Below are 11729 nucleotides of genomic sequence, written 5' to 3'. Positions count from 1 at the left end.
ATTCGGTTCGATTACAGACGACCAAGTAGGTTCGTATATGTGTATGCAGCGGCCCGAGAGAGGACCGGACGATGACTGTGCGGACGTGGCCAGTGTCTTATTCTTTTATTGATCTGTAAGTTACCTTGTTGTAACTATATTTGCGGGCGTTCGAACCCGCGCTGCTGCTCCTCTCTTGTCGGCGCTCTCCAGAGCGTATTCCTCGTACGCGAATATCCTCCGTATCTTCTGCTTCATACGCTCCTCTTACATCTCTCCACCTTCAGACTCGCCGCGCCGACGAGACTTGTCTCCCCTCGCAACTTCTTCCGCACGCTTGGGCTCCAGCTAAACGCGCTCTTCCCTCTTCCACCTTGCTTCTCCGTAATCAATCACTCTCCCCCTTGATTTCCGAATCACCCCGTCGAAAGTATTCTCTCAGGTCCATCTCGTCCCTGCTCGTCGTCTCGCTGGACCCGTTGCGCTCTCACGTGAGATTCTTGCCTATGATTCTGTACTCTTGACCGTTCGGAGCATTGATTCGTTGCGCTCCTTTGGTCTTGTTTTCAGATACTACAGGGGGACTGTATGCCAACTGTATTCTCGACATGGGTACGTGTTCAGATGTTGGCGTCAGCAAGCCTGGGCATTGCACTGCTTGCGAGCCAAGCATTGGGGTACACTAAGTGCGCCAAAGTGCTCGTACCTCTTGTAGCTCTGGCAGCAGTCCACGCAGCATATCGAGGTTACGCCGTTAAGACGTCGAAACCTCGAAGCAGGCGCGGTACGGATTGTCGCTAGCGTTACACCTCGGCACAGTCGGGTCGATCCGCGATGGACGGCTTTCTGACAATGGCCCATGGGTACAAGCAATCTGCAGATTATTCACGGCGGCCAATGGTAGTCGGGATAGCCGCAACTTCGTGGCCAGGCCGGAATTCAGAGCGAAAAAATGGGAGAACACAGTTTGCACCCTTGCTTGATCGAGGCGTGGGAAGGCGTCCCGTGCCATTCCAACGTGTGGCAGCTTCGCGTTATTGCCCGATCGGAAAGCCGCAAATACCAACTTTGCGGATCAACGGTTCCTACCCGTTCTCGGGTTCGATTCTTTCCCACCATTTGCGTCTACGGCCATTGTCTCTGGATGCGATCTCGCCTCGCTCGTCGTAGAATTACGATGGAGTAAGTTCATGCTGATCCGGATGCCGTCATACCGTGATTGAGGGCACAAGTCTGCTCGCGATAGCTACAGCTCTCCTTTCAGTACTTCTCTCGACGTGCCATGCTGTCTGTCTGCTAGAATGAACCACGTCGGTGCAACACTCCATCAATGCTGTATACGGGGACATATCGAGAGGCTAGGTTGGGAGGATGACGAGAATCAGCGCAAATTCCGGATAAAAGCGTGAGAAAAACAGTGTCGGCGACATACGAAATCTTGTTGATAGCTCTACTTGCGCTTCTTCACTTTACTCTTGCTTGACGGAGATCCGAACGAACCATCCTGCAACCAATCCTCATCGACATTCGCAGGTAATTTCTTGCCCCCATTCTTGATCCGTTCGGCATCCTCCTCCTCTTTCCTGATTCGTTCCCGTTCAGCATCGAGTGCGGCCGTGACTTCCTCTGCTGATACGTCTTCCCCCGCTCTGATCCTCGCTGCGAGTTCAGGAGGAATCGCAACCTTCTTGACTCCCGTTTGGAACCCAGGCGCCCCACGTCCGATCCCAGTTTTGGGGTTGTAAGTTTTGCGAGATGATGCGGGCGCGACGATCCCTCGGTACACTCGGTACGTGAAGTACAAGACTGGAATCGACAAGACGACGAACGGAGCGACGAGCGCCGGGTCAAACGAGTCCGTCTGCGAGCGACGCAAGCGGTGTGAGTTGTGCTCAAGACATCGAGGCTGGGATAGGCGAGACTCACGATTGCCATGATGAGGTGTCAGCCGAACTTTGGAATCCGAGTCGAGTCACAAAGCGAGAGACAAGGGATCGGGAAGAGCAGATGAGAGTCGGTTCTACTTCGGAGCTGCTGCTCGGCGCTCTAGGGGAGAAGAATCGGGAGACGGCACAGCAAGTGGAGAGAGAGACCGCGAGTTTGTGTTTCATCTTTCGAATCGATCAACTTGACCCGAATCTCGCGCAACCAACGTCGAGGCAGGCCTGGACAGCAAGGTAGGATGTCGGCCATGGAATTCGAGGTGATCAAGAAGTGCAGCACAACGAGGGCGCGAGTGAGCCGCATGGCAAGTTGACCTTCTCGCATGCGCCGACGCTCTCTCCAGTGCGGGCCTGCAGACTCAATCTTCCTCATGTCATGTCACAGAGATTACCGCATGGGGAAACCATGACCCCTACGTTCATGCCCGTTGCCACAGTGAGAGAATTTTTCTTTCGAGCGGGATTCATCTCGGGTCCATTCGATGGAAGAAGCTCATGGACTGTCCATATCCAGCAAGCGACCATGAAAGGAGTCACGCCCGCGCAGCTCGAATCAATCACGCCGCCCATCACTCTCATCCTCAACAACACGTACCACCTGTCGCAGAATCCGGGTACTCGAGTGTTGGATGCGTGCGACGGCGCCAGTCACGGCTACCAAGGTTGGCGTGGCAACCTGCTGACAGATTCAGGTGGTTTCCAAATGGTCTCTCTGTGCGTTCGACCGCTCGTCTAGCAACAGACGCAAATCGCAACTCCTTCTCTGGTCAAGCTCACAAACGTTCTCTCCAAACGGGATGGAACCTCTGTCGAGCAGGGTCAAACTGTCACGAGTGACGGAAGAAGGCGTCTTGTTCGCAAACCCTTACGACCCTTCACTCTCTTCACTGCTCACACCCGAGAAGAGTATGCAGATTCAACATTCGATTGGCGCCGACATCATGATGTAGGTTCAATTTCGTCCTTCTCGTTCGCTCGGGGTCATTCTCGGATCCTGACACTCGTTTGCTCTACAGGCAGCTCGACGACGTCGTAGCAAGTCTGACAACCGGAGAACGCATGGAAGAAGCCATGTGGAGATCAATTCGGTGTAAGTCTGTAATCCTGATTCGATCAGGGGCCTTGAAGTCCGAGACCCAATCTCAAACTGGAACAATTCGTGTACTGGTCGAGATCAGGGCTAGATCGATGTATCGCAGAACACGAACAGTCGGGCAGGACCGATCGACAAAATCTGTTTGCCATCGTACAAGGTTTGTCTTTTCATTCTTTCAAGCTCCAGAACTTTAGCTCCTTCCGGACTGCTCACACGAAGCGAGACACTTTCATGTAGGTGGACTCGACCATGATCTACGAGACAAGTGTCTCCGAGCGATGCTCGAACCCGAACGCGAATCGAAATTGCCAGGGTATGCGATCGGAGGGTTGAGCGGTGGAGAAGAGAAGAGCGTGTTCTGGCGGATCATTGCACAATGTGCTCAAGGTTTGCCCGAGAACAAACCGAGGTATTCGATGGGGATTGGATATGGAGAAGGTGAGCGCAACCTCTTTGTTCGGAACCGAGATCTGTGTGACTCATTTAGAAACCCCTTGTTCGTCTGGATGAACGAACGAACAGATTTGCTCGTGTGCGCTGCATTGGGGGTCGACATGGCAGATTGCGTGTTTCCGACCAGGACAGCTGTACGTGCTTGAATACCCCATTTGCCTCCATTTGCGTATGACTGATTTCACGCGCTCCTTTCGTTTTCCGTAGAGGTTCGGAGTAGCATTGACGTTTGGAGGACCTGTCAACCTGCGACAAACTTCAATGGCGGATGACTTCTCAGTGATTGATTCGACCTGCCCCTGCGCAACGTGTTTGAACGGTCAAGGCCTGTCTCGAGCGTTACTGTGGACTCAAACGGGGAAAGAAGCGGCAGGTGCGAGTGCGGTGACGGTACACAATTTGACTTATCAGTCGAGGTTGATGAACGGAGCGAGGAATGCCATCTTGGAAGACCGATTCCCTCAGTACCTGATCGACTTTTTCGACGGCTACTACCGGGACAAGGCAAAGTACCCGTAAGTCGTCTTTGTTGCTGTCCTTCCTCTCGCTTCGCGAGGCTGATGGCACCAGTCTCTATGTAGGGAATGGGCGGTCGAAGCTTTGCAAAGCGTAGGAGTCGATTTATTGACAGGCGTCCCTACAAGGGTGCAATCTTGAAGTCTATTCTCCGCTTTCCGTTATGCTGTCGCTACATGATGGTATCGAGTCTCACAGGCTCGGTCAAGGCAAGCGCGAAAAGCTCAGATTTAGAGAGGATCTTCTACTTCTCTCCACCTCTGATCCAACGCGACGAGAAGCTCCCGAGATTCAATGAGATTCATCGGGCGTGTGAGCCGTAGTGCATTATAGAAAAGAGAGATTGTCAAGATTACCGTTACTTCAGTCGACTCGAACTTCCGCCGAAGTGGAACCGACAACTTGCCTCAACCTTTCGATTCTCTCGCCGGTGTGCAGGTTCGTAGCCAGCCGACCATCCATCGACTCTTCGGCACGGAAGTCAGGTCAATCGCACGGTCCACTCGAGCGTATCGCGTTCCAAAAGTTGCGAGCGATCGGTTGTGTCCGGTCGCCCTCGACCCGAGTCCTCTAGCGTGAGCCCTTCAGCCGGGATCACAACAGCTATCCGAGGCGTGTGTAAGCTTCTCTCTTGGGCTGTCATGCTCGTCAAGGAGAACGACAGACTGATGTATGACGGTGGTCCAGCCATCTCTCGACTCTCGCTCGTCGCTCTCCCTACCGCTCTCAGCTGCGAGTCAGACTCGAAGCCTACTTTGCCTATCGTGGCTCCGTCCAAACCATCCGTGCTGCATCCTCGGCGAAAGTCAAACTCCGGCATGGCTCTCAACGCCTCGACTCGACTGCCCCGGTTCGGATCTCGCCAGATCCTCATCCTCGTGTGCGGCACCGTCCTCGTCTTGTACCTCTTCACGAGTGGTAGATCTCCTACCTCGTCCGGAACTCTCAAAGGAGCAGCACAACGGCGAGCGCAACTGCTCGACTCGTGTCCGTATTCAACCTCGCACAAGCACGTCCCGACTGTCATCCTAGAAGGTTCGCAAGAGAGTGACAAGGCCGCGAACCGAACCTACAATCTCGGCAGTGCCGCATTCGCGCCGTATTCGTACCCTCCGAGAGAATTGCGGTTCGCTCAACAAAAGCCAGACGGTTCCAAGCTCGCCGCGGCCAAGCCGAAACCGGGACAGGGCAGACTACACGAAGGAGTGCAGGGAGATGAAAAAGGTGAACAATTGTGTTCATCGTACGCGGTACCTTCTTCGCCTAGACCGGTCGTGCCCGTTGGTTGGAAGAACAGCAAGATCATGTTTGGCATGTCGACCACTCCCGATCGAGTCTTGTGGAACTTGCCAGTGTGGCAACACTGGCTACCGGCCGCTTTGAACGCGCCTCTCGACCCGACAAATCTGGACCAAGTGTCATCGTTGCCGCTCTTGCTCGTTCTGACCCCTCCGCCAAACCCGACCGAGGAAGCCAGGACGAGAGAGGCCGTCGAGGAAGCGCAGACACTCGGCATGTACGTCGAGATGAGGAAGAGGGAAGCGGACCGGTTCGAGACGCGGTACTTTGCCCTCGCGGAGGAACTGTATCGGGAAGCACTCCGAAGAGAGTCGCAAGGTGGAGACCGAGTCGAATGGTTTGTCTTTGCGTGCGTATCCACCCATGCTTTTCACCCCTCCTGTCTTTCGCTCTCTTGGAGTACAAAGTATTGGTTTTGGTTCGCGAGCTAACCTTTAATTGCGCGGTCGCTGTAGTGACGACGATACCTTCTTCCCGGACTTTGACTCGCTCGTCCGATTGTTGTCTTCGTACGACTCGAACGACGATCAGTTGATCGGAACCCTCAGCGAGTCGACCAAACAGGTGAGTTCCGACGCGATGACCTCTCAAGCACCACCAAGATGCAAGACTCTTATACCTCGTTACTACAGGTTGCACAATGGGGACACATCGCGTACGGAGGTGCAGGCATCTACGTCAGTCGTGCGACTATCGAGAAAATGAACAGCAATGATGCTTGTGAGGACAAGATCTCGTTCCATCCTCTCGTGTTGCAAAAACCCTGGAACTCACCGTGTTCTGTTCGAACGCACGAACAGGGGCAACTTGTCTCACAAAGTTTGGGTCTGCATTTGGTGGAGACGCCATGATCTCGCACTGTGCTTCACTCGTCGTCAACAAGGACATCAAGGATGTTTTGATCGTCGACGATACTGTCAGTCACACGCGAACCTCTCACTCTCCTCCTCCTAATCATGGCCTTGTGAAAAAAACTAAACGGATTTCCGGAAAAACGCGTATAGCTTCACCAACTCGATATCCGTGGTGACGGTACCGGGTTCTTCCAATCTGGGTTCCTCATCACTTCGCTACACCATTGGGGATCATGGTTCACGATTTTCCCTCCCTGGCACGAGACGGGCATGGGCGACCTACGCAAAGGGATCACGCTCGTGGGCAAAGCGGCGAAAGCGGTTGGAGGAGACAACTGGGGTCGAAGGTACACTTTCGAAAACGGCAAGGTCGTTGTCAGTTTGGGATACAGTATCGTGATTGAGAGGGAACCCCTCACTCAGGACCAGCTCGACCAATCGGTACGTTGTTTACTCTTCCGTTTCCGTGGTCTCGGCATGACTGAACTCTTTGGTAAACCTTCTCGCAGGAACACACTTGGTGGGAATTCGAAACGTTCCATCCGATCCGACCGGGGCAGGAGGAAGGACTTGACAAGCGAACGTACTACATCACCGGAGTACGAACCCTCTCTCCAGACGGCATTGTTCGTCTCGAACACAAGAACCGAGAGGGAGAACGAGTCGATCTCATTTGGGATCAACGAACAAAACTTCAGTCAACGGGAGGATGGTTCTAGAAGAACGAACGTGCGCTTGCTATCATAGAGGATTTGTTCGTTTGTTTTTGGATTCGTTTGTTTTTGGATACATCAGGCTCAGATTGCATTGCATGGCATTCTCGTAGGTTTACTCGTTTACGATTCTGGAGTTACTCGGAGCAAAGTCCAACCTAGAGCAACAGCGAGAGCGAGAGCGAAAAGCTCTACTCCGCGACGATCGCGAGCGATTTGTATTTGATGTGTCTTCCACACATCTTACTGTATAGGCCGGGACCCGAGCGCGCGACATTCCTCGACACGATCGAACTTGTGCGATATCGTGAGATCCGAAGATCGCTCAAGGAGAGACAGCCGTTAATCATGGACGACCCAGCAGGTAATAAGTACAGTACAGTCAGCTGCTCGGGCCCAGATGAGCTTGGCAGGTCTCGAATCCCGTTTGTGTGCGTAGGAGAAGGCCTTTTTTCCATTCTCGCCCGCAATTTATCCAGGCGTCAATTGTAAACTTTGCTGTCGTATGCCGGTTACTAATTAGCCTCGATGGTGCACTCCCGAGTCCTGCTCACAAATGAGGCAATTTGGGCGTACGCGAGGAATTTTTCGATGTGCAGTACAGTTCTCCCTGCAAAATGGATCGGGTGACCTTGTTGACGGCTTCAGGTCCACGTACTTCCACCGGAGCGAGTCATCGCACCACTCGTGTACAGAGAAAAGCTCGAAGAAAGGCCAACCGGAAGAGCGTGGACGCGTCTTGCCAGTTTCGAGGTCATTTTCTGTGACCTTCTCGGTTGGGTCAAGCTCGCTCCTTTTTCGTTGTCGATCATTTACTGCACGGTTGCCGATTTTTCTTGTCACGGCTTGCGCCGCGCGCGAAGTTGCCGATGAATCTCGACGAGAACTTGGTCACGAGGCCGCCCTTAACCCACAGCACGACGCTTCGAGCTCGAACAAGGTAGTTTTGGAGCTTGCGTTCCTCATTCCTGTGACCACCAAGTGCCAAAGCCTATGTATGTAGACATGCTCGAAATTAGACGGAGCTACTGTAGTCTGGCCGACGCAAAGAAATAGCCTGGGAAGGCGGCATAAATGAAAAATCGCGCGTCGGGCGGTCGCGGGACGAAGATCCGAGCCTCCGAACGGATGGGCTCTCGGCCCCCCACTTGGCTTTTAATTTTGTTCGGCTAGAGGCTCCAAGAGGGCCTTGTTGATCCCGCTCGCTCCAACTTGGGCAACTGTCGGTTCCTGCTTTCAAGTGCTCTCTCTGTCCGCCGATTCAAAGCGATCCTGAGCGACTGCTGCGCTCTGCGAAACACCAGCTCGACCGCTACTACACCTGGACAACGGTTCCCTCTCTTCGCTCATCCAACAACAACGATCAGCTCGAACGCGTCCCGCCCATTGTCATCCCGCCTTTGCGACATGACGTCCGCTTCGCTGTCGCACTACCGCCGCCTCGTCGTGCTCTCGTTCGTGCTTGCGACGCTCGTGTCGTCGAGTACGGCGCTGCCAGGCCGATTCCCGTGTGGAACAGTCGAGCCGAACCAACACATCTGCGACTCGCTCGCGTCGACCACTTCCTCGCGCGTGGTAGGCGTTCCCGTCGGATCGCAATGCGTCGAGGAGCGAGGACTAGGGTACTTTTGCGGATGGCAAGGCGCACGGTACGCTTTTCTTTGTCCTCTCTTCGCGTCGTGACCTCGTCTCTCTCCCGCACCGTATGCGCGATTCGCGAAAGACAACGAACAGGACGCACGTTCGTCGGTCTGGATCGGAGCCTACCACCACTATTTTTTTTACGCCGCACCGCCTCTTGTTTCATGTTGTTTTTCCGCGTCCCACATACGCGAAGGTCAAGCCGATCCGGTCAAATGGCTCTCAGTACTGACACAGCCTTTACCTTTCATTGTCTCCCGGCGATCGCATCGATCTCGATAGGTGCACCGCAGATAACCAATGCGACTTTGGTCAGTGCACCGGCACACTCGAGTCGCCCGGAATCTGCGTGTGAGTATTTTCGGTCTTGCAATATCCTCGACTGCAGCGATGCGAAGCTGACTGTTTTGCGTATTTCAGTGGCGGTCTTGGAGATCTATGTGAAGGTCCCGACGGGCCCGACGACACACTATGCGCCGGCAATTTGGGCTGTCAACGCACGTCCCAAGGAGAAGGCATTGTCGGCAAGGCCGTCTGCGGAGGTTCCGGTGCCGACTGTTCGTACGAGGGCGCGTACCAGATTGGTACCAAGCCGAATCATTCGGCGTGTCTGTCGAGTAAGCTTGCCGAGGCTCCCCCTTTTTGCGCCGAGGGTGTTCTTGGGTTTCTTGAAGGTTCAGTTCGGCTTACCGAATCGACTTGGCTCGTCTCGCGTGCGCAGAACACTGCTCGTCCCGATCACTCACGTGCACGACCCCGAACCGACCTCGTCCCGGCCGCCCTCAGATCCGATTCGACGTGCCGGTCCCGAAATCTGCCCCGACCTCGTCCCAGCAAAACTCCAAGATTGTCATCCCGTCCGTCTCGTCTTGTCCTAGCGGGTTCACGATCTGCCCTGTCGCACGTCCCGGTCTCGACAAAGGGTACGAGATGGCCTGCTTCAACACGGTCAACTCGGCGACCCACTGCGGAGGATGTCCTCCTATTGGAGCCGGGTTCTGGTCGGGCAAGTCGGCTGGATACGAGGAGCAAGGCGTCGACTGTACCGCATTGTCGGGCGTGCTTAGCTCGGATTGTGTCGACTCCAAGTGCCGCATCTGTACGTCGCTCGTCCCCGCTTGACTCTGACGAAACTATGTTATTGACACACTTCTTTTTGCACAGTCTCATGCTCCCCGAATTACGACTTCGATCGCAAAACCGGCACTTGCCAGCCTAAGAAGTACTGGTGATTACGCGAACCACCCTCGACCACCCATTGTACAGACCTTTCTCGCCTCGGCTCTCCTCGGCGTCCTTCCTAGAGACAACCGAAGCGCCTCTCACTCAACCCATCAGTAATTCGATACCCTAGTATACCAAGGCTTGTGGTTTAATCCCTCGTCATTTCGCCAAGTCCAAAGGCCTCTCACCACTGTTCATAGTCTCGCGCATCCTCAGGGTTTTCTCTCGCTCTTCGCCGGCTTCCTTTCGACTTTCTTCTCAATTATCCTTATTGCTTGTTCTTAAAAACCCGACTTTTTCCCTCTTGCTGTGTTGTATGACTATTCACCCACTTGTAACGAAACAAAACAGAGCTTTCTACCCGGTTCATCTGATCTCTCGGAACCTTTGTCGAGAGATTGGAAGACCTTCCAAAAGTACTAGTTACAACATTGCCGCCCCGTGTCTACGTTGTTCCTTTCCTGCACGCAACCTGAGAGAAACGGATCGTCTTACTTGCGAATCTCGTGTTCCGCAAGGAGCTGTTAATGTCACGTCAAAAATCGCGTCAACATTGATTCGAAAGGAACGATCTGGGAAGCTGACCATATTCGGGATGGAATCCTTGATCTTGAACACATGCGAACATTGAGGGCACACCATTTGTCCATCTCTCACCACAATCTGAAGGGACGACAAAGCAAGACGTGTTGCAGTTTGTCGAATCAGCTTGCTTCGAGGCGAAGAGAGGAGAAGGCTAATAGGCTATTAGAAACTCACTTCGAGTAGCACGTGATGCAGGACTTTGAGGAGTTCTTCCGAGATTTGATCAGGAGCGGTCAAGTCGGGACTTTGTTCAGGTAGATCCGTGTTCCCAAGCTATACCAGGAGGACTCGGGTAAGCAGATGATCGTGGTAACGTCGAGGGAGAGGGATAATGGGAGGAGAACTCACCTCGGCTGCCGATTTCCTCAACGCAGGCCATTCGAGCCTACTGAGAACTCCCCGCAAGAACTCTTCGTTGTACTCGGCTTCGACAACTTCGAGTCTCTCGACTTGTTGAAACACGAGGGGGAAGTTTTGAGGATAAGTGCACGCGCGCGAAGGGCACGACAAGAGGTTCTGTGTGATCAGGCGGACCATGGCGAAATCTTCTTCTCAAGTGATCGAAGGGGTGTACTGAAGCGGAAGTGTCCTGGTGTCGAGGCGGTGGAGGAATCGGAACGATAAATTTACGCGTCTTTCAGCTCTTCATCTCTCTTGTCGTTTCGCCTTTCGATGTCGCTCTTACCGCCCCCCAGCTCGCGTTGAGCTGTCTTATTGCCTCATATCTACACTCTTGTGGCTGTGGGACATCCCTCGCCTTGTCAGCTCCGAGATCTCGTTTCTACTGCTCGCTTCGGACTTTTGTCCCGGCTACAGTATAAGGCTGTCACGACTCCCACGACCCCTTTGAAGTCCTCTCGAGCCTTCGTCGCGAGGGAAGCAGACGACTCGGAACCGTTCCGTTTCAAGCCTCAAGCTCCAGATCGCGCGCATATTTCAGGCAGTATAGGAACAAGCTCCCGCAAAGCAAGCGATTCTGGGAGCGGAACGAAAATACAGTCAAGTGAAAGAGTTTGTCGAGGCAGACAACGGGAATAGCCGAAACCAGGAAAGTGGAACGGACGCGGTGTATACGACACCGTATTGAACTTGGGATCTCGGCGCAATCACGAACTTGAGCAGCAGGTCATTGCGAGGAGGGTAGTAGCTTGTCGGCTTGCTATGACCATCGGTTACGCAATCCTCCATGCTGCGACTGATGGCAACTCACCGAATGGACGTGATTGATGGGGTTGAATGGACGTTTGCGTTCCTTTGTTCCTACGCTTGACTGAGTCGTAACATCGAATCCACGCGCGTCGAGCCGAACTACTGCAGTCAACTGTGTGGTACAATCAGGTTATCACGCTCACGAGCCAAACAAGAGAGCATGAAAAAGGTGTTCTCGTAATGTGGCTTGTCGAGCTCTTACCCACTTCAACGCTTC

The 11729-nt window shown here is 53.7% G+C and overlaps 5 protein-coding genes across 5 annotated transcripts; 3 read left to right on the top strand and 2 right to left on the bottom strand.

Moving 5' to 3' along the window:
* Positions 1 to 1429: 1429 nt before the first annotated feature.
* Positions 1430 to 1914, bottom strand: JCM15063_001049 (uncharacterized protein; the record flags this gene model as incomplete). Its single annotated transcript, XM_076678850.1, has 2 exons — positions 1430 to 1840; positions 1906 to 1914. The coding sequence occupies 2 exons, from the start codon at positions 1912 to 1914 to the stop codon at positions 1430 to 1432; spliced, it is 420 nt and encodes a 139-aa protein (XP_076534088.1).
* Positions 1915 to 2328: 414 nt separating this feature from the next.
* On the top strand, positions 2329 to 3990 carry JCM15063_001048 (tRNA-ribosyltransferase family protein; the record flags this gene model as incomplete). The annotated part of the gene is made up of 8 exons (XM_076678849.1): positions 2329 to 2358; positions 2437 to 2636; positions 2740 to 2868; positions 2939 to 3012; positions 3101 to 3175; positions 3256 to 3456; positions 3541 to 3605; positions 3679 to 3990. 8 exons carry the CDS (start codon positions 2329 to 2331, stop codon positions 3988 to 3990), a joined length of 1086 nt encoding a protein of 361 aa, XP_076534087.1.
* An 815-nt stretch (positions 3991 to 4805) lies between these two features.
* Positions 4806 to 6859, top strand: JCM15063_001047 (uncharacterized protein; the record flags this gene model as incomplete). Its single annotated transcript, XM_076678848.1, has 6 exons — positions 4806 to 5635; positions 5742 to 5850; positions 5919 to 6006; positions 6087 to 6202; positions 6291 to 6581; positions 6650 to 6859. 6 exons carry the CDS (start codon positions 4806 to 4808, stop codon positions 6857 to 6859), a joined length of 1644 nt encoding a protein of 547 aa, XP_076534086.1.
* A 1401-nt stretch (positions 6860 to 8260) lies between these two features.
* On the top strand, positions 8261 to 9726 carry JCM15063_001046 (uncharacterized protein; the record flags this gene model as incomplete). The annotated part of the gene is made up of 5 exons (XM_076678847.1): positions 8261 to 8502; positions 8777 to 8845; positions 8915 to 9111; positions 9216 to 9593; positions 9659 to 9726. The coding sequence occupies 5 exons, from the start codon at positions 8261 to 8263 to the stop codon at positions 9724 to 9726; spliced, it is 954 nt and encodes a 317-aa protein (XP_076534085.1).
* A 483-nt stretch (positions 9727 to 10209) lies between these two features.
* TRM112 (RNA methylation protein TRM112) lies at positions 10210 to 10840 on the bottom strand (the record flags this gene model as incomplete). Its single annotated transcript, XM_076678846.1, has 4 exons — positions 10210 to 10239; positions 10304 to 10381; positions 10478 to 10576; positions 10652 to 10840. The coding sequence occupies 4 exons, from the start codon at positions 10838 to 10840 to the stop codon at positions 10210 to 10212; spliced, it is 396 nt and encodes a 131-aa protein (XP_076534084.1).
* Positions 10841 to 11729: the final 889 nt, after the last annotated feature.

The sequence above is a fragment of the Sporobolomyces koalae genome (genome assembly GCF_050403365.1).
Source record: "Sporobolomyces koalae JCM15063 DNA, S_koalae_JCM15063T_v1_ctg17, whole genome shotgun sequence".
NCBI classification, from domain to species: Eukaryota; Fungi; Basidiomycota; class Microbotryomycetes; order Sporidiobolales; family Sporidiobolaceae; genus Sporobolomyces; species Sporobolomyces koalae.
This window is presented reverse-complemented; position numbering and strand designations above follow the sequence as displayed.